This window comes from Oxyura jamaicensis, chromosome 3, assembly GCF_011077185.1.
Source record: "Oxyura jamaicensis isolate SHBP4307 breed ruddy duck chromosome 3, BPBGC_Ojam_1.0, whole genome shotgun sequence".
Taxonomy (NCBI): Eukaryota; Metazoa; Chordata; class Aves; order Anseriformes; family Anatidae; genus Oxyura; species Oxyura jamaicensis.
The window spans coordinates 42966907-42988052 of NC_048895.1; the positions used below are offsets into that span (position 1 = coordinate 42966907).

General features: G+C 41.1%; 1 protein-coding gene across 4 annotated transcripts; it reads left to right on the forward strand.

Annotated features, from left to right (window-relative positions):
• The first annotated feature begins 148 nt into the window (after positions 1-148).
• GNPAT (glyceronephosphate O-acyltransferase) lies at positions 149-21101 on the forward strand. Of its 4 annotated transcripts, none has more exons than XM_035320549.1 (17): positions 149-161; positions 659-728; positions 3173-3364; positions 5193-5369; positions 6850-6979; positions 9392-9519; positions 9966-10041; positions 10620-10771; positions 10861-10991; positions 11656-11879; positions 14168-14413; positions 15397-15476; positions 17813-17953; positions 18903-19002; positions 19110-19203; positions 20371-20432; positions 20605-21101. In XM_035320549.1, the coding sequence occupies exons 2-17, from the start codon at positions 672-674 to the stop codon at positions 20646-20648; spliced, it is 2034 nt and encodes a 677-aa protein (XP_035176440.1). In that variant the 5' UTR covers positions 149-161; positions 659-671; the 3' UTR covers positions 20649-21101. The 4 variants fall into 4 exon arrangements, with proteins under 4 accessions (XP_035176440.1, XP_035176441.1, XP_035176438.1 ...); XM_035320550.1 differs by having other exon boundaries at positions 3176-3364; XM_035320547.1 differs by lacking the exon at positions 149-161 and having other exon boundaries at positions 384-728.
• The last annotated feature ends 45 nt before the right edge of the window (positions 21102-21146 follow it).

Below are 21146 nucleotides of genomic sequence, written 5' to 3' on the forward strand. Positions count from 1 at the left end.
TGCGAGGCGGGGGGCGGCGGGGGGCCGGCGGCGCGGAGCTCGTCCCGCAGCCCCACGAAGAAGCCGCGGGCGCCCCGCTGCCCCCCGGCCGGTCTTCTTCTTCTTCTTCCTCCTCCTCCTCCTCCTCCTCCTCCTCCTCCTCGTGCTGCTGCTGCTGCCGCCTCCGCCGGCTCCTGGCTCTCCTCCTCCTCCGCCGCCTCCTCCTCCTCGCCCCCGTTGCCGGGCTCTTCACCTGCGCGGGGGAGCCCCCGGTCAGCCGTCATTCCGCTCCCGAGTGAACACCCCCCGCCCCCCAGTCCCTCATTTCGGGGAGCCCCCGGCCGCCCCCCGCTCACCCACCCAGGTCGTAGAGGGCGCCGAGCACCGCCTCCAGCCGCCGGCAGGGCTCCCTCGCCCCCATGGCCGCTGCCTTCCGCGGCGGGGCGGGCGGAGGCGCCGCTTGGTCCCGAGCGGCTGCCGTCAGCCCTAAGATGGCGCCGCCCATGGCGCGGCTCCTCCGCCCTCCCCCGCGCCCGCCCCAGCGCTGCGGGCAGCCGGGCCGGGACCGGGGCCGGGGCAGGGACCGGGGCCGGGGCCGGGGCACCGCGGGGCCATGGGGGCCGCAGCCGCAGCGGCGGGGTAGGGCGGGCGAGCGGGGCGCGGCGAGGCGCGGCGGCGGCGTTCCTGGCACCATGGCGGCAGCGGCGGCGGTGCCCGGGCGGGCGCGGCGAGGGACGCCCATGTACTCGGTAGGCTGCCCGCGGGGGGCTGCTCGCCTCGCCCCCTCGCCTAACCCGGCCGTGTTCACTCTGAAGCGGAGTGACGGCCCCCGGCGGCGCAGGGGGGGCTTTGGGGATGGCTGCAGGGGCCGGGCGCCCCTTCGGGTTCCTGTCCCTGGTGGGATTGGGGTGAGGGGGCTGGAGAAAGGGGGGCGAGTCCTGGTGTCCGCAGCGATCCCCGAGCTTTGCTTCTGTGTCCCCTGGTGCCACACCGCTGCATCCCGAATGCTCCCGGTTTATTGTTTTGGAAGGCAGAGGCGTTCCTGGCTCCCACCGCCTCGTTTCGGTACTCTCCCGGTGCCCCCGTAGCCACCTGCCCCGCTGGGCTCTCCGGCTGGAGGTTCCCGGTTGTGGTTTCTCTCAAGGAGCTCTCAGCCCACGCTGGGAGCCCACGCAGCGCCGTGGCTGTGGAGCACGGAAGGAGCGATGCTCTTCTTCAGTCGTTAGCTCCCTCAGTGCTTCGTCAGGCCAGGACACGAAAATAACCCTTGCTGCGGGAAGAAATCCGTGGCAGGTCAAACCTAGAAATATGACATGGAGACGAGTGGCAGGGAGGTGACTTTTCCTTTGGCCGTGGCCTTGGTGAAGCCCCACTCACCGGGGACGCGTTGTGGAGCGGCTGTAGCAGTGCAGCGGCTGCCGATGTGGCTGCCGATACCGGGGCTGAGGGCTGGGTTTCTTCCTTCTTTGTTGTTTTATTTTTTGTGTGTGTGTTCTTCTACATGGGTTTGCACGTTGTAGGATTTAAACTTTGGCGATTCCAAGAAACGTGGCTTAGATTTTCTGAGTAACGTCTTGCCACGTACTGATCTAAGCAGCTGCATGCTTAGAGCCGACCAGTATTTGCTGAGGCTATTTTGAGCTATCTTTTTTACTATTACAAGGCATAAGTGTTTTTTTTTTTCCCTGTTTTATTTTTAATCAGGAGGGTTGATATAAGGTATCAAGGCAACAGATGACTAATACAAACTAATTCCAGTCTCCTTGTCAGTTTGTGGCTTACATGGCTCTTGCAAAATATCAGCCAGGTGAAAACTATGGAAGAAGACAGATTGAGAACTGTAATACTAAACTTCCACAGTATCTTGTGCTGATGAATGGACGGGAGCTAAATGTTTGCTCTGTCCTCACTTCAAATGTCAGCTGCTTTCGATAATGTTGCTGATGTGGCTGCGGTCAGCCAGCACTGAAAGCTGACTCCCTCTCCTGAGGCTGAAAACCTGGCTGCTGCTGCTGGGCATTTTGCTTATCTGTTCCTGGTGTTCTCCTGGGCGTTTGCCAGCCAGGCTTTCATCTTGAGGCCAGAGAAGGTCACTCTGACAGCCCGTGAAGCAATGTGTTCTCTCCTTCACTTTCAGGCTGGTTCTGCACAGGTTGTATAGAGGGAGAGAAGACAAAATGAGTGGAAGGGGAGCCTGTGCTGCCCTTCAAGTTGTGCTGAAGAGGAAGACATGGGCATTTTTATCTTAGTGCCTTCTTCTAATAAATGTGCTTAATCATAATCATTTCCTTTACGTTTGTGTTGAACTGAGCGTTGCTTGTCTGATGACTGCTGTTCTGAAGTTTGGAGGAGTATGATTTAAAGACTAAGGGGTCATTCACGTGATCTGTGCTGTGAGAGGAGATAATAGGAGACATCTCTCTCTGGCACACGGGATGCACACTGACTCAAGGAGAAGAGTTTTGTCACTGAGATTTCTTCAGTGGGATGGATCCTCAGCTAGCTCTGGATGCACTGCTAGCTTTCCTGCTTACTAGAGATGTTGGTCACTCAGGGACTGCACTCTCTTTATAACTCTTTGCGCACCATGTTGCGTTTTTGGTCTTCGTGTGTCTGGTCGTAGTTTTTTGGTTCTGTTCCTACCCCGCTGTGTTTTCTGTAGTTTATGTCCAAGCCTGGTGAAATCCAGCAGTGATCACCAAGGTCCCAGATGCAACTTAAAGCGGTAGGGATTAGTTCTGGTGTTGATGATTGTGTTTTTATAATGTCATGCATGTTATTGCCTTCATGCAGCTGCAAGAGTAGGGATCAAAGCTGTTTCAGTTAATACCTCTTAATCACGAGGAGGCTGGAGGCAAGGCATTTTAGCTTTAAAGCTTAGGTGTTTCCTCAGCCTCTTCCTGTTGGACAGAATTAAGTAATGTGGCATGTGGTGATCTGGGGACCTTTGCAGGGGGAAATGGTTGTTTTTGTCTTTGCTTTCTTTTGTTTTTAGTTTCTAATTGCAGCATTGTTCCAAGCAGGCAGTATTTATTCATGCACTCAGAGCATGGAATGGAGACGTTACAGAAAGCTTAACAAAAAAACCCCACCACATTGCAAAAGTTTTGCACGCTATTATTTTACCGTAGTAGTCAAGCAGATCACTGAATCACGCGAGACAGTATCTCATTCTTTATTTGTATGTTCCCAGCAGAAAGAGCTCACGTCAAAGAAAAGGGATGAGTTTGAAGATATCTTGGAGGAAAGGCGATTGTCCAGTGACTTGAGATACGCAATGAAATGTTATACTCCTGTGATCTACAAAGGACTTTCACCTTGCAAGCCAAGTGCTATTAAAACTGCTGTTCTCCAGTCAGAGCAAGTTCAGTATGTTATCAAGCAGGTGAGTCTGAACACTGAGCTGTAAGACAAAGTAGATTGAACAGAGCCAAATTTTGTGTGGCAACAGGAGAAAAAAAAAATATTGCTGGTCTCGTCAAACACCAGAGCTGTAGTTTGAAAGTAACTCCAATAAATCAGTAACTAGGGAGCCACCCTCTTCTGGCAGGAAGAACAAATACTGGTTTAGTACTACAAAAAGTTGCCACTGAAGCTGTTGTGTCGCAGTGTTTTTATTTTCTGTATATGACACTTTACATTCAACTTAACCAATGTGCTTGACTTCTTTTTTTTCTTTTTCCCCCTCCACTGTCCTTGATACAGAGCAGCATTTTACTTAGTAGAGGTTTTTGTATTTTGAGGATGTTTTGTAGCAATTTTATAGGCTAGTGATGTATAGATGAGTCAGTCATTGATACATTCCCTAAAATGAGAGTTACATTTCATACAGAATTCCTTGAATTAGAAATACTAAGATGGAACCATACTTTTGTTTTAGGAGGAGGGGCAGCTGCTACTTCAAATGAACAGTATGTTTTCTATTCAAAGTAATATTTTGCATTGTGTTGAAGTGGCTGAAATAAGAATGAATTAAAGAGTACATGTTTTCAGTATTTAGGAAAAAAAAAAAATAATCCAGGCCAATGGAAGTCTGTAAGGTGTTTCTGCTAGTGGGTGGCTGCCATGATGTGTGCATATATGGAAAGAGTCTGTGTTCAGTGTGATATATCAAATCTTGTTATGATGTAACGAACTGAATTGTGATCTACACGTTTCAGTCTTATGGCCATCATGAATTAAGATTAAATTAAAAAAAAAATAACCTGTCAACTAAAGCATTTTCTGAAAGGATATGTTTTACAGAAAATTTGTCAGAAAGATGTTTTCTTCTGAAGTGCTGCTTTTCTGATGGAAAATGATTTTGATATAAATTTTTCAGACAATTTTCAAGTGGTTAACGGGTGTTAGTCTTGCCATTGCAGTTGAGTTCTCAGCTTTGGACTAGAAATTACTGAAAGTATTGCTGACCTCTAAACTGAGCTGTGCTGTTTGGGAAGCTTTTTCTTCTGTCACTCTTCCTCTTTCTTCTTACTCCATGTTCTGTAAAAGTCATGTTCCTCATTCCATAACAGCAAAAAACCAAACTTTTCAGCTAAATATTTCTGTATTTAGGAGAGAATATAAATCTCTCCTCCTATATAAATAGAAGAGATGACCATTATTTAAGTCCGTTTTAAGAAACTTCAAAAGGGAATGTGTGTAAGAACAGAAAAAAGAACATTGATATGCAAAGCTGGTAGAGACAGTGCTTTGTATGCATTTCAGCTAGCAATTGCTACAGTAACACATTACAAAGAAAATCAAGCTTGACAGGGCTGAGGTTCTTCAGCCAAGTCTGAAAATCCAATCCAAATGCACTTCAGAGATTTAAATATCTCTGCAAACATAAGTTTTATTTTACTAGATAAAGAAAATCGCACAGGCTTCTTTAGACCAATAATCTATGAAATATTCTTAGAACTGAACCTCCTCCAAAGATGCTACGGGCTAAAACATTCAGATGGTGTGTTTGGGGTGGGGGGAGGAATGTTGCTCCCCACCCCACGTTGACAGCTAAGCTCAATTGATTTTGAACGGCTTTAACTTGACTTTTGCTTGCTGGTTAACAACAAACAGATTCTGTGAGATTAGATGTATGCCTGTCCCATAAAATAAAATCTTGCTGGCTATTGCATTAGTGTTGGCATAATTGCTGTGGCACATTGAACAATGTGCACGGGCAAGGAGAAGGGAATCACATCTGACTGCTCTTTTGTTTGTTTTCTCTTTAGTTAGCAAAAGAGATGGGAGAATCACCCGATATCATTCAAGAAGAAGCCACAGAAATCCTGGATGAGATGGGTCACAGTATGCAATTAGGAGCTGTCAGATTTTTTGCCTTTACTCTGAGCAAAATATTTAAACAGCTTTTCCAGAAAGTTTGTGTGAATGAAGAAGGAATGCAGAGAGTGAGTACTGTTGGGGAAAAAAAAAAAAAGCTGTAATATTTTCATGCTGGTTGCTTAGGCGAAGACTCCAATCTTCACTTCCATTTAAAAAAAAAAAAAAAAAAAAAAGAACTCAAAAAATTTTTTTTTTAAAAAAAAAAAAAGTCTGCACTTGTGTTTATTGCAGCTTTTCTGAATAAGGGGGTGGGGGGGGTAGACAGATGGACAGATGACATGTAAGCTTTTGAGTCAAACAGTCAGAAACTTTTTTTGTACACTTTTCCAAATGCTTCCTGTGGTAAGGAGATGTTTTGCATAAAGCATCGTGCAGCTTTTGCAGAGATTATACAGGCCTTCACTTGGGATACATTTGGCAATGAGGAATATACGATCTGTAAGATTTAAATATATATATATATATTGCTTGTGCCATGTATTCTGATGCTTAGAAGGAATCAGCTTAAAACTTCTTAGTAGGGTAAGAGTGATGATGATCTTGCAAAAGTGAACTGTTCACATTCTTTGTTTGCATTTTTTTCAAGAGGGTTGTCATTAAAGGTAAATAGTTGTGAAAAGAAGACACGTGACTGTCATCCTCTCTCTCTTGTTGCTTTTTGTCACTTCTGTAATTGTTTTGCCAGCTCTTCAGGAATTTGAATTCCTTTTTTTTTTCTTTATAAAAAAGAAAAAGAAAAAGTTCTCTGTATGACTAATTTTGATCAAGTGATTTATGAGATGTAAGAGATGAGAAACCTTTATTTAACAGTTTTGTTTTGAGAATACTTTGACTTCTTTTCTTTTAGCTTGATTTGCCTTTTAAAATGGCCATTAATACAGTACATCCTGGAAGCAATTTCTATGTGGGGCAGAACATGACAATAGCTACTTGAGCAGTAGATAAATAGAAATGCTGGAACTGTTTTTGGAGAGGAAGTATGGTATGTGTCCAAGAATATAAAAAGAAAAAGTTAGAGTAAGTTTTTTATCGCCTAATTTTATGTGGCTGAGTGAATTGGCTGTTCTGCAAAACCTTCATACAGCTAAGATCCATGAAACACTGTGTACCACTTGAAGATGTCTTAAGTTTGCCCCAGTCCGGTGGGGATTTGTTGTCCCCTGTTTCACTGCAGATTGTCACCCCTCTGGAGGAAGGTACAGTCCATGTCCTGCAAAACTTAACAATGTCAACCCTTACAGCCCCTACTGGGCTTCCTGTTCCCATCAAAAGGGATTTGGATTGTGCCATCATGTAATGAGGTGGCCCTGCCTTTTGAGTCCTGTGGTGCCTACAAATCACAGGTTGCTGTTCTGGAAACTACTGCTCAAATTTCCTATGGCTCCATGCTGAAAAAGATATAAAGTATGTGGACAGAGAAACCACCCTCATCAACAGATCAGCTTTTGTTTGTCTGAAGCTGTGTGAAGGTTTGTATTTGCAAATTTCAACAGTTGTTCCGCAAACATTGGAGCAATATTGTTTGTTCTGGTTTTCTTTTTTCAGCTGCAGCATGCCATTCAAGAGCACCCAGTTGTACTTCTGCCCAGTCACCGAAGCTACGTAGACTTTTTGATGCTGTCTTACTTGCTATACACATATGACTTGGCTTTGCCTGTCATTGCTGCAGGAATAGGCAAGTATGTTGTTTGAACGGTGTTTGCAGGATTCAGAGTGTTGGTAGCAATTGGTCTGGTATCTGTTGCTATAAATACTTGTGTTTAACTTCTGTTCCAAAAACATCTTGTGAAAACCCCCTTGGATTAGATATTTGCAGTGTACATGCCTCTCCTCTGTACTGAGTGCCATCAAAAGTGATTTTTTTCATGGCAAGTGCAACCAGAAGCACCTCACCTGCAGACCCAAGGCTGGGCAAAGAGATGTTTGAAGCAGACTTTGATATTACTTTCCTCGCACAGAAACAAGCAAAGACTTGGCCATGAGCTCCTGTGTACACAGAAGGTTTTGCAATACCTGATACAGTTCTAAGCACAGTCATAGTAGCCAGATATGAAGTGCCAATCACCTGTTGCTAGTTGGTGGTGTGACCGACTCCCTTGAAAGCACTGGCAGAACTTCATTATGCGAAGTGCTGCGAGCAGAGCTGGCTGAGGAGCAGAAGTCCATGTCAGAGGGAAAACTGTGAAGATTTTGAACATAGTTCAAAAGCAATTGAAGCTGATTTTATTTGTGAGAAACGGTTATTGAAAACTAGCCGTCAGTATCTTCTCAGTCAATGTGCTTTTTGAAACCCCTGTCTCTATGGCAGCATTTAACCAAGAAGCCTGATCTTGGAAGTCAGGAGTGTCAACCAAATCTTCTAAGCAGTCAGGTCTTCTAAACAGGCAAGCTAGCAAAGATCTGGGAACCCAGTACTCTAGTTTACTAGATCATCTCTTGTAAAGACTGGGGAATGAATGAGCCTAGAATAAACAGATAAGATGCTCCTACCCCATGTCATTTTTGTCAGATGAACAAATTTTGCAGTGCTTTCAATGGAAAAATATGTGAAAACGCTCCCATCAACCTAAACTGCTTTCCATTTTCAGATGATGATGTTTGATATCAGGAACTTTGTTTTGAGCCTCTCACATAAAAGGTGTCAGATTTTTGGAATTGTGTTTTATTAAGTAAGCATCTGCAATGGTGAGAATTTGCGGATATTTTTTTCAGGTCCGTATTATGCTTACCTTTCATCCCATTAGAAATAATGGGGGCAGGGGTGATTTATGCCATTTTCTGAAAAATTTCACCTACCGTTCTTCTGATGCTGTAATATAGATTGGACCAGATGGCAATCTTTCAAGGGTGCAGGCTAGATCCTTACTGTCTTTTCCAATTGGGAGATTAAGAATACCGGTAAAAAATCAGTGGAAGCTGGGAGAATAGTGAAGATGAGGTTCTGCTGATCTGTGAAGTAGGGGTATCTTTCCTTCTGTGTGATGCAGGTTAGCTTCCGGTGAATTGGGAATTTGATGTCTCATAGCTGCCTTTATCAAGGTGCTACAGCTACTTACCTGTCACGTATTATTCTGAAACCGCTCACATGCTGATGTAGGTATTGGTGTAGTGCTTTGTTAACTTTTGGATTAGACCCACTTTAAGTTTGGGGCCTCAAAGCGGTATCTACAAATACTAGTACTAAAAAAGGTATTGCATGTGTGTATTATTTTAAGTTCCTCAGGTGAAAATATATTTCTCTGATTGTAGTCATGTGTACAATGTGTTGTTAGAGGTTCACAAGATGGGGTACACAAACTAACTCAAGGTGGCTGTGCTGAGTCTCCTGATTGAGGAATAAGTGCCTCTGCCTTGTTGTCATTTGGTTTCATGTAGCATACACCTAGATCTGTGGGGATTTGCTGCTATTGCCACCCAGGGTCCTGTAGCCAATTTCCTTTTATCTATTTCTCATAGTGAGTGAATCTCCATTCTGAAATGTTTCATTGATTGAGGTAGCAAGAAGGCTGAAGCAGCAAATGGCTGGCTGCTGTGTAGGCTCAGTTTACATGCCTCATGAATAAATTTAAGCATTTCCTAGTTTTGGCAAGTTAAACACTGGTTATGATTGCTTGAAACTGGAAAATTACCTAAAATTTTAGCTGATGTAGTCTACCATTCCTAAATTGATGAGTCAGGCTCTCAAATGGTATAATGTAACATAATTGGTCAGTTAATTTCCATGGTTAATTTATGTGTCTTCTGGGATACATTCAATGGTAACTGAAGATGAGTCAGACAATGTACTTTATATATATATATATATATATATACACAGTCTTCAATATGGCTGAAATCTGGGCATCTAAATTATCGAAACAAATTGCTCTGAGTGCTCTTTCCAAAAATAAAATATAAAACATTGAAAGCATCTTATAACTTGACAATCACATCCTCCAAGTATTTGCAATAACAGAATCCTTGAAAGAGATCTCCTTTATCCTGGTAATTGAATCAGTTTATTACAGAAATTGTTTGATTCTGCTGAAAGATATTAATCAATAAGTTTTGTGTTTGTGGTTTTGTCTCTTGTTGGATTGTTTTTCAGATTTCCTAGGAATGAAAATAGTTGGTGAGCTGCTGAGAAGGGCAGGTGCCTTTTTCATGCGGCGTTCCTTTGGTGGGAACAGGCTCTATTGGGCAGTTTTTGCTGAATATGTAAAAACTATGTTAAGGGTAAGTGAATTACTGAACTCTCAAAGTGCATGCTTAAGAAATACTGTATTGCAGTGATTCATGTTAAATATGCATGACACAGGCAGGAGATTGAAAGTCTTCACTGAGATCTGAGGAAATGGATTTTACCTCAGAATTCATGTAGATGAAGAGCATGTTTGCAGTCTCTTCCTGCAGTTCATCAGTGGGCGATAAACTGCCAATCTTCAGTTGCTTTGGCTCATGTGCCCATAACTCATAACAGACATATTCTTATTAACATAGCTGTATGTTGTGGCAAATACAGTAGATGAATACAGGCTTTGAAATGACTGAAGTTAGAGATGCATGACTTCCATTAAAAAAATGCTTACGATTTAAGTATTTAAAATTGTTTGTGGGCAGTAAAGATGAAATGTTTTTATGTTTCTGACAAGCTTTTTTGTTTGCTTCTTTTACTTTTGTAGAATGGTTATGCCCCAATTGAGTTTTTTCTTGAAGGGACAAGAAGCCGCACTGCCAAGACTCTGACTCCAAAGTTTGGTAGGTTTGTTGAAAACTTGGAATTTTTTATTATTAATAATGTTTTTCGTAGTTATTCCAAAGTTCCTTGTCTAGGAAGGGATGTTGAAGTGGTGGGAAATTGGTGAAGTCTGTCAGAGTAGTGGAAAACACTACAGTTTGATTTCCAAGGCCAAATAAAGAAGGGCAATTCATTCCTCTTGCACTCTCCTGCTTTCTTTCCCATTGTGTATCTAATTGCATAACTCTTCCCTCTTTCCTTTCTAGAAAGTAGGCTTCCCCTTATCTGCACAGAAGTATTTTAAGCTGTTTGTAAAATATATGGGGAATCTTTAGGAACATGATGATGAGCAAGTGCAGAGAAATGCTATTGAAAAGAGCACAAACAGCTGTCCAAATGCATTGCTTACATTTACCTTCTGTTAAAGCTTGGACAGTGTCTTCTGCTTCTGCTTAGTGAAAGAGAGAACAAACACAGTGTTCACCTATTTACAGTTTCTAAAACTTATTTAACTTTGAAAAAGGTATCTTGCAGCTGCTTTTCCCTTTTTGAAAAAGACAAATGTTTCACTTTTTTTTTTTTTTAATCCAATTTGCAGGTCTTCTCAGTATTGTGATGGAACCATTTTTTAAACGTGAAGTCTTTGACACGTACCTTGTTCCCATCAGCATCAGCTATGAGAGGATATTAGAAGAATCTCTCTATGCATATGAACTCCTAGGAGTCCCAAAGCCCAAAGAATCTACATCTGTGTGTAAATTCCTTAAGAACAGAATATAGGTGAATGTATACATATCTTGCAGCACTAAAATTTTATTTTTGCTCCTCCCGTTCTTTAGGGGTTGTTAAAGGCCAGAAGGATCCTCAGTGACAATTTTGGTACCATACACATCTACGTTGGCCAGCCCGTATCACTTAGAACATTGGCTTCTGGGAGAATCAATCTCTGCCCATATAACTTGGTTCCCAGGTACCACATCTTTCCATGATTTATGCACAGGAAAAACATTTGTTTAGTCCTAACCAATGTAAAAATAATTTAAAAGTTCTTTTTTAACTTTGGTTTTGATTTCTCTCCTCTGCCCTCCTTTTGACCACTGTAGATGTTTTGTCTGTGCTCATAGCTATCATGCTTGTGACCGGCTGAAACAGGTTGTTAACTTCCATTGCTTTGTTCTAGGTTGAGAACATGCCATTTTAAAAGTTTATGATGATGTATCAGTCAGGCGAGGCTTTGTTTTCTGAGAATTCAGTGGTTTTGTTACTTAAAAATTCTACTTTCTTTCCCTTCTTGCTTTATTACTGCAAACAGTTTTGTGATCGTGTACCAAGAAGATGCAGCTATGGCTGGATTGGGTGGGTTTGCAATTTGATATATGAAATTATAACTCTTTTGAATGTTTTTGAGGATAGCAAGTGTATAACATCGATACAAAGTTCTGTTTCAAATATTGTTGTGAATCTACTGATGTTTTTCTCTGTACTATGTAGTACATAGGTAGAATCACCCTCCAGACATTTGGTGCTGTAAAGTAGTTATGGATTTTGGAGCAATACAGAAGAAATCTGTAATATAAATCACACTCTTCCCTATTTTGGAGCTTTTTAACTTTGAACTGCATGGTTCTTTTCAGACATCTTCCACAAAAGCCATCTGAGGATATCCAAGAATTTGTCAGTGATGTGGCGTATAAAATGGAGCTCCTGCAAATCGAAAACATGGTTTTGAGCCCGTGGGTGCTAGTTGCTGCCGTCCTGCTCCAGAATTTGCCAGCTATGGAATTGGAACTTCTAATAGAGAAGACCCTGTGGCTGAAAGGCTTAACACAGATTTTTGGAGGTTTCATTGAATGGCCTGGTATGCACAGAATGTATTATTTCTATTTCTTTTTTTTGTTTACGGAGTATAAATTATCTTTATGTGGTAGCAGTGTGTAGTGACACCTTTACAAATTGTTTTTGTAAGTGCTGAGTCATAAATGGATTTTAGGAAGTGCCAAAAATGATGCTAAAGTAGAAGGTGTTTTGCTTTGGGGCTGTAAAAATGCTATTCTGAAAAACAGTTAGGTTGAGACAGGACAGGTATTTTACTGTTATTTCCTGAAGTGTGGAATGAGGGAGAAATTACAGGCTGTTTATAATGTCTTCCTTCAGGCTAAGTCCCAGGCAGTTAATTATCCAGTCTGCAACAGTACCTTGCTAAAATGCTACATTTGTTGCTTGATATTGACTGTGAGTAGGTACTGTGATAAAGAACTAGCCTAAACAAATGTGTGAAATAAATAAAACCAAAACTATACTTTGACTATTTATTTTTAAATTTGACTTCATCCTTTTGGGGATGCAGTGATGACTTTTGAGGTAATGGCTTCTGTGTTTTTATATTATACACAGACATACATAAAAATATATATATGTGTGGAAAGGTTGATTCTTCCTCCTCTTCTGAACAATTGTTTTAAGCATCTCTCTCTGAGCCAAGGTGACACAGGTAACTTGTGTTGGAGCCTCAGGACATAAGTGGATAAGCGGGCAAAGAAAAATAGTGTGTGGTGCAAATACCTTTTCACTGCAGGTGTGTTTAAACTATGGATCTTTGCTTTTGTAGTCATGCATATAATCAAGGATCACTCTCAGTATTGCAACAGAGAAATATGAGCAGGCCAAAGTTATAACAGAACTCTCATTTCTGGAAAAATACCACTTCTCCTTTCAGGTATCTTCACCGTAGTAAATACGGAGGCGGTCTGCTCCTGCCAGACTGTAAAAGGAAAAATGTCATGGTGGTGCTTAAACGTCATTTAGAATCTTACTGCACAGTAAACTGAAGAATATACTGCATTTGGGTTTGCTTACTTATTTTGTTTTCTTAGTAACAATGAATAAACTTTTGCTTTAGTAGAGTTGCAGTCAGAGAACGGAATATAGGCAAGGTATTGAGATAGAGGAACGGCTTTTGTTTGAGTGCATTGGCCCTGCACTAGGTGTCATTTGCATAGAAACAGAGTTTGTTGTTTGTTTGGTTTGAATTGTCCGTAATTTGAAAGAATAAATATCTTAAAGGTTAGTTTGGAGACGTCACCATGTCAGCAGCTACATGCATCCTGTCCGTGCTGTTTCTACTGCTACCATGCCGGTTGGTTGTTACAAGCAGAACTTTTGCTTAGGTATTAGAAATCTTATATTAAAAACAGGAAATGAAAAATGACTTGCTCACACTTCTTATTATTACACTGAGAAACTTATGAAAACATTGGCAAAGCTGGAATACAGTAGGCTGAAGGAGCAAATAAGGTGCGAGGAGGTTCTACGTGAAAGCTAGCGTAAGGGGAAAATATGTTTTTGTTTTCCAGTCAGTCTGCATTGATTTGATATGTTTGTGTTGCTCTGGTCATGTAAATGGTATTTTCATGTTCGGTTAACAGTTTTTATTGCTTCTTTCCTTGCTTGCTAAAGAGTTCACAATGCAGGGAATTTTGGTAGTGATTAAAGCCCAAGATATTCTAAAAAGATGACTGTATTTCTAGACTTGAGATGCTGTTCTTCATCTGCCTAAAGTTCTTTGAAGGACTTCTTTATAAAAAATAACAAACCGTAAAACCACCCAGTTCCTTGCTTTAGACTTTGTAAAAGGATTTTAATGAAACAACAATATACTTGGGTTTAAGTGAAAGCTATTTCTTTTTTGAGCAGGTATATTATGCACTGACCCCTCTGTTGGGATTTTCTTAAACTTATGATGAGGAGTTCCTTGTTTATGAGAATTGAGGAGAAAAACTTGTGCATCTGATTCAAAAATTACAAAAATTACAATGTCAGAAATTCCTAAGTCTAAGTGTTTCCTTAATGACGACTGTTTCCATCAAATAGTTCTAGCCTCTTTTATTTGGAGGCGCAGAATCTTTGTTCCAGAGACAAAGGAGTTATTGTTATTGTTAGCAACTGGAAGAATTTGACAGAAATGTCTGAAATTTGTTATCTCCACGGCATACAATGCCTGGGCCAAGAACATTTTTCTAACCAAGTGATTGATGTAATAATTGGTCCTAAAAAATAAAGCTTGATGAAATACTAGCACATTTTAAACAGGTTCAGCAGAGGCATATTCTCTTTTGCATTTTCCTGAGTCTTACATTTTCTTGCTAGATAACCTTTGTGCCAAAAAAGCAGTTATGTCTGCCCTTGCCCTGCATTCCAACATTGCTCACCTCATCAACGGCCATGTGGTCCTCAATGACAAAGGAGAGGAAGATGGAGCCATAGGGGAGATTGTCTTTAAGCGAGCTTTGGCCATCCTCATGTGTGGTACCTACAGAAACCAGTTGCTGAATGTCTTTGTGCGTCCATCTCTGGTGGCACTTGCCTTGCAAATGACGCGCAGCTTCAGGAAAGGTACGTTTGGGTAGCTTGGGGAGCCCTCTGGCTTTGCTCCCTGTCACGTCCTCCGTGAGAGGAGCAGGAGGTTCCTGACATTGATGGTGGGAGCTACTTGACAGTGGTGTGCCAGGACTCTGAATAAGGTCCTGTGGCATAAATTGGATGTGCTGGGCGGGGGACGACTTTTTTTTTTTTCTGCCTTTTTTATTTACCCCGTAATAGTTTTGAAAGGAGGCATATTCTGGTGAGACAGCAGACATGAGGTGAGTCCAGTTCTTGTTTACACTGTTCTGCAGCCCACAAGTAGTTGAGTTTAGAAGAATATATTTGGGAGTGCTTAGGTTGCTTCCCTTGCAGTATACATTATGAAACTGACAGAGGGTGAAATGGCCCCAAAAGTGGCAAAAATCACCTCTTGTATTTCAGCTGTTAAATAAAACTATGCTTGGAAGTATCTCCTGCCTCTCTAGCAAGGCTTCATTTCACGACAATGTAAAATAACCTACAACCATTAAGTTTCTTGTTTTGATGGCATTTAGCAGACCTGCTTTTTAGGTTACACACAGCTCACATTCACATACAGTGCAGCCAGTTCTCAGCCTTTTTTTTTCTTCCCAGTGCTGTTCCTGAAGTGTTTCAGTGCTTTCCAGAACTCATTAAGTAAAATTTCAAAATATATACCTTGGTTTTGTGCAGCATCTCACTGTGGTATTTAATGCATGTTCTTAGAAGCTACAGTCCCCTGTTTTTTCCTTTGGTAAAATCTGAACCAAGTACTTTGACTACTTCCTGTTTTACTGCAGTGATTTCTATTGTATATGTACTTGTGGTTTTAATGTCAAGTTCAAATTTTGTTTGAAGTAGACATCCTGTCTAAAATAAGGAATAACAATAGAGTAAATATTCTCTCTAAAATAAGGAGCAAATGGCTTTTCAATGTCATCCTTTTAAATTATGTTTTTTAAAACAACAATACTTTACAATATTTTTTTTTTCAGAGGAGGTCTACAGCTGCTTCAGCATCTTGAGAGATGTGTTCTCTGATGAGTTCATCTTCTTTCCTGGTATTTCATTGAAGGTAAAAACATCCTTTATATAAAAATACTTATCGTCCACAGCACAGCCAGTTAAAATAGCATCTGATTTTGGGGCTCTGCCTAACAAGTACCTTGTGATAAATACCTACAGAGATATCAGCTTGATCTGTAAGTGGGAGGGAGAATTTAAAAGAGGGTCAGAGTGGAGGTAGTCATTAGGTTAGTTGCAAAACATTGTGTGAATCCACAAGGTTGCATATGCAATCTTTTTTTAATTCCTCCAGTGGGTTAAAAAAAAAAAAAAAAAAAAAAAAGCCTGAAACTTCCTAGTTCTGAACTATTAAAGTGAACTGTAGTGGAAGTTTGGCTTTTTTGTGTAAAAACTACCAATCTTCTAGAATGGATACAAAAATGAGAGCAGTCTATTATTATTATTATTAATAACAAAGTGTAAATAGTGTCCTGTTCCTCTGCAGTTATGAAAGATATTTTAGGCTGTGAAGAAAAAAACGTTAATGTAGGTCTAATTGGATTCTTTCACAGAGTGGGTATGTTCTGTCAGCACAGAAGCAAAAGAGGAGTTTTCATTGAGGTTATGGCAGGGTCATTTTTCCTTAAAGCTCTTGCAGGCTGTGTAGCAGAGGGGGCACTGCTGCTCTTTCAAAAAGTTAAACTATGGGTCCTATACCAATTAATGACCAACCATTGTACGTCCGTGTTATCTTTGACAAATAGAGTATGCAGTTCTAAATTTAAGTCCTTATTGTCTTCTGGTTGATTATAGTCCTTGTAGTGCAGCTGTGATCGGCTGCTTTGTGGAGCACTATACGTGTGGTCTGTGATGGTGGGGCTGCCGGAGCACTGTGCCAACACCCAGTGCTTGTGTGTTAAAGCTCATCTCTGTACCAACTCTCCTCCAATGCGCAGCAAGGCTGTATCTACCTCTCTAGCATTTATATAGCAGCTAGTGTTGCTCTTAGACCTTGAAATCTGAATATTACAGTGCATATGTAAACTTTTTTCTTGTATATAGTGTTGATGGCTTTGAGCCCTTTTAGATTTTTATTACTGGCATTTACAGTGTCTCATGTAGATTCAGATATTACACTATGAGCACTAGGAAGGAAGTACTTACAGTAGAGCCTGATTTAGACCTCTGCAGATGAAATCTTACAGAGCTAGGAAGGTACAGCCTGTGAAGGTTTTTGAAGCGAGAGCCTTCCAAATTGCACAACAGTGTCCCTAGTGCAGAGTCTTAGGGAAGCTTGAGTTGCATTGTATTTGCTTGAAAGCAGCTTCCCCTCATTTCACCTGCCTTCCCATATCAGCATTACTGAGACAAAGCCGGTATTGTTCATGCGTGCTGCCTTATTACAGCACTCAGTGTGTCTGCACGCTCTCCTAAAACAGCTGGACGCAGAAAAGATGTGAAAACTGCAGGCAGTACTTTGCTCCCTGCAGGACTCGCTGTGTCAGTTTGTGCGCGTCCTGCAGGGTTGGACCTGTCTCTGGTCCAGCCAGCTTGAAACGCAGGTGAGCACAAATTTATTAGTGAAAATTGTTTTGACATCATACCCAATGCAAACTGGTGCAGGTGCAGTTTTTATTTGGGATTAAAGCACATTAAATATGCTTTTTATCAGATGTTAAGGCTAAATATCTGATAGCGATATTTAATTGTGATCTTTCCTGCATTAAGAAAGATAATTTTCATAAGAATATTCAGGATTTGTGACTATATTAAAATCTCAGCAAGCTACCCCTCTAGTCATCCACGTGTCTATCATGTCCGTTCCCTCCCCCTCTTCTCCTCTGGTAATGGAAGGAAAATAGTTTTGTCACTGACGTTTCCATAGCCTGTAACTTTTGGCCATTGTGTTGCCTTTTTTGTAGACAGCAGGTCAGTGAACTATGTTAGCACTTATCGCTAACAGTGCGCATGAGATAAAAGCAAGCCCTAACTTAAAATAATAATAAAAATAATAATAAATCCACCACCATCACCAAACAGAACTAACAAACAAAAAATCCCTAAAATAGACAACTTGTCCGTATTCTGACAAAATCCAGGGGGAGTACAAGCTGGCTGCTACAATAGCAACCACAGCCTCTCTTAAGGTCCTAGGCCTGTCGTGCTTCCAGATTTGCTCCATTTAAGATCGTGTTCCCACTGCCTTTTTAGAAGGGTATTTCTGGTATATAGGAAAATTTTGGTTCATGTCTCCAGAGAAACAAAGTGAGAAAAGGAAGAAGTGTTGTGCTTTGTTTTTTGTTATCGTGGTTTTGTTTTGGCTTGTTTTTTGTGGTTGGTTTTGTGGGAAAAGGTCTCTGTACTTGCTGTAGATGTTAAACTTTCAGTTGTGGTTCTCTCTCCCAGGATTTTGAGGAAGGATGTTTTCTACTCACAAAATGTGATGCGATTCAAACAACTCAACAGGAAATCTACCTTACTGACAAAGGAAGTGTTACGGTATCTTTCTTGTCAGCTATGTTCAGACCTTTTGTGGAAGGTTATCAGGTATGCTGTTTTCCAGAAAATTATCTTTTTTTATCCTGAGTTTTATATGAAAAGTAGTAGAGTGGTGATAGTTCTGCAGTACAAACAGCGACCGTTTCCATGGCTGGGGAATGGAAGAGTTGAGAAATAGCAGTAACAGGTATCTTAACATCACCTTCCCTCCAGGAACCTGATTCCACCTTTTGGCTTGGACTTTTCAAAATGACTAAAGCAGTAAGCTACTTTGTAATGTGATGAGCTATTGTGGGTTTACAAGCTTCACAGGGTGTATGCTGCTGGCAGGCTCCATTGCTCTTTCCTAGAGGAACTCTTGCTTAACTCATTTTGTGGGCTGTCATGCCACATGCAGAAATGAGGTTGTATCTCAGATCTGGTAGGTTGTTTGTTTGTTTGTTTTTAAATATAGAATTGTTAATTGCATTGGTTTCTCTGTAAATTATATTATTTTTTTCCCAAAAGTTTTAATACAGCTAAACACTTACAGTCCTGTAATACGTAACCTGAAGGCTAAAATCTCTGATATGTCAGCATAACATTGGTGGGAATGTAGATGTTTGAACCTAGTAGATGAGGGAACTGTTAATGATCTGGTGTATGACTTAAGCTGGTCTGTACTGATTTGCCTGATTTTATTTCTATCTGTAAAACAGATAATGCTTTGATAAAATTATACTGGGTTTGATTGCAAGAACAGAAATGTGAAATTGATGTCTAAGGTAACCATTGCGGTAATGAATGCTGAATCTTCTTTTAATATTAAGATTCTCATGCACGCTAAACAGTAATAAAATTTTCAGATGTGCTATTTAATGAGACCTTTTGAGTTCTTCTCCTAACTTTTCAAAGTGTAATAACGTTACTTCCTTATGGGGACATGTTTCTTTGTAACTAATAACACACTGACAAGCACAAGGAAAGAAGTGCTGATGTTTATTTTTTTAAATGTTAGTTAATTTTCAGATACCTATCAAAGGAAACAAAAGAAGCCTTTACGGAGAAGCAATTTGTACCTGGAGTCCGCAACTTTGTTTTTCAGCTTCTTGAAAAGGGTGCGTACAGCTGTCATGCAATATGATTTTACAAGCTTTATCTGTTAATGAATAGTGTAAAAATTTTGTGTTTTTTTTTTTTTTTTTTTTTTCTGCCTTCTCTGTAGGGAATACGCAGTGTTACGAAGCGCTGTCTTCTGACATGCAGAAAAACGCCTTAGCAGCTCTTGTGCAAGTGGGTGCAGTGAAGAAGAAGAAAATGTAAGTAACGTTGGCTTTTTGGTATATAAAAGACAGTGTGTGGTCTCAGTGGAAATTCTTAATGACTGAGCTATGAGCATTAAGCAGTGCAGCAGACACCTGATGCCCTGAACATCAGTCAACTGAGGGTTGATTGGATTTACCTGAGTTGTGGCGAAGACCCAGGTAGTTCCTTTCTGTACGCATTGTGGAAGCAGAATGGCTTTTGTCAGAGTGAAAACCTCCCGCGGGACCCAGCAGCAGAATTTAACAACTCACTACTGGGCTTCTTCTGACTCCCTTTACTATACCTTTTGGTTTTCAAAATCTTTGCCAGGGCTTTGATAAGCAAATAGAACAGCCGTGCTTATTCTGTGTATTATAGTAAGCCTCATCAGGCAATGTAAGCAGTAATCAGGAATAGTAATACTTTTTGTGTGTTTTGGCACTGACATCTCAAATCAATCCAAATGAAAGCGTAGACGTTAAAGTTATTTAACACAGTTCCCTGGCCTAATATTAAACAACAGCTATGGTTATATAGAAACATAGTTACATATATTTATGTTATCAGATTAATTTGTGTTGAGGTGGTAGTTCTTGTATTTAAAAGTATAACCATAGAAGACCCTGCTACAAGTCCCCACATTGTCTTGACTGTTTTGTAGAACAGTGTTGGCAGCTGATGACCCTGAGCTATTTTCTTATGTGTCTGTCGAGGAAATGAATTGGTTAAGGCTTGTATTGCTCTTGGAAAGCGCACAAAGTGCCGTTGTTGTATGTCCCCCTGCTATGTCATTGTGCTAAATAAATGTCTGTGGCGGAATTTCCCTTTCAAGTAAATGGAATAAATCAAGTGCAGCAGATTTTGAGATCAGCTGAAGGTTTGATTCAGTTTCAGAGATACAGTCTTGAAAAGTGTACAATTCAAAACAAACATTCTCTTCTTGCTGTTATCCCCAATAAAAAATAAGGGGAGAGGAAAGATAAACCCTAACAATCCTGGAGATTAAACAATTTGTTTAAAAGTCTGCCATGACCTGAAAATTGGCAAGTGTGCTGGTAGGATGAAGAATATGATGACATTATGAAAATGTCTAATTCAGATTATTTGTGTGGAAATGACTGAAATAAGAGAGATCCATTGAAGAAACAGTTTTGTGGTTTTTATTTTTGTTTTAACTGTAGGTCCAATGGATTCACTTACAGTGTAAATCAAGAGGCTGTTAATAAAATCCTGGATGTGTTTGGTAAGTGTCTTGAGCGGACTCTAGTTCATTTGAAGAGAACTTCTCAAGTTACGAATGAGTTTGGACAAGGAACATACATGAGACCTGGTGTTTTTTCCTAACAGTTTCTCAAATAAACCAAAAGGTAGTTTAATGGAGTAATTGCAATTAAGTGATTTTCTTCTTTTGTCAGATGCCAGGATACCTGTACAGAAGCCTGTGGCTGCAAGACTCTAAGTGGTTTTTGATGCTGTGACTGGACTGCTGGGGGCACAGACCACCGTCGAAGCGGAGTGGGGATGGCAGCAGACCAAGTTCACGTCTTGTCCGTCTGTCTGGGCGTTGTCAGCGTGCCAATGTGCGAGGCAGGAGCGGGTGCCAAGGCTGTGGAAGGGTGGTCTTCACCTGGGGTACTTCCCCTAACCGCTTAGAGACTGTTGCTGCCGGTGGTTAGCGTTGTATTTGTATACTTACCTGTGGTTTGCTTTTTAAAAAATGGATTAAACTTTTTTTTTTTTTTTTTGGTGGGGGGGGGGGGGGGGGATACCTATTTAAAGAGAAGCGCACAGTAACGGCTACTTAAATACATTTTTTAGACTCGTAACGAGCAACGTGGTCGGTTTCTAGTATTTCCCTGAAGCTGTAACGGGGGAACTGAAGGCTGAACATTAAAGCGAGCATTCAGACGAACGCGTTGCCGGCTGCCTGTGTGCGGGACGAGGCCCGCGGATAAAA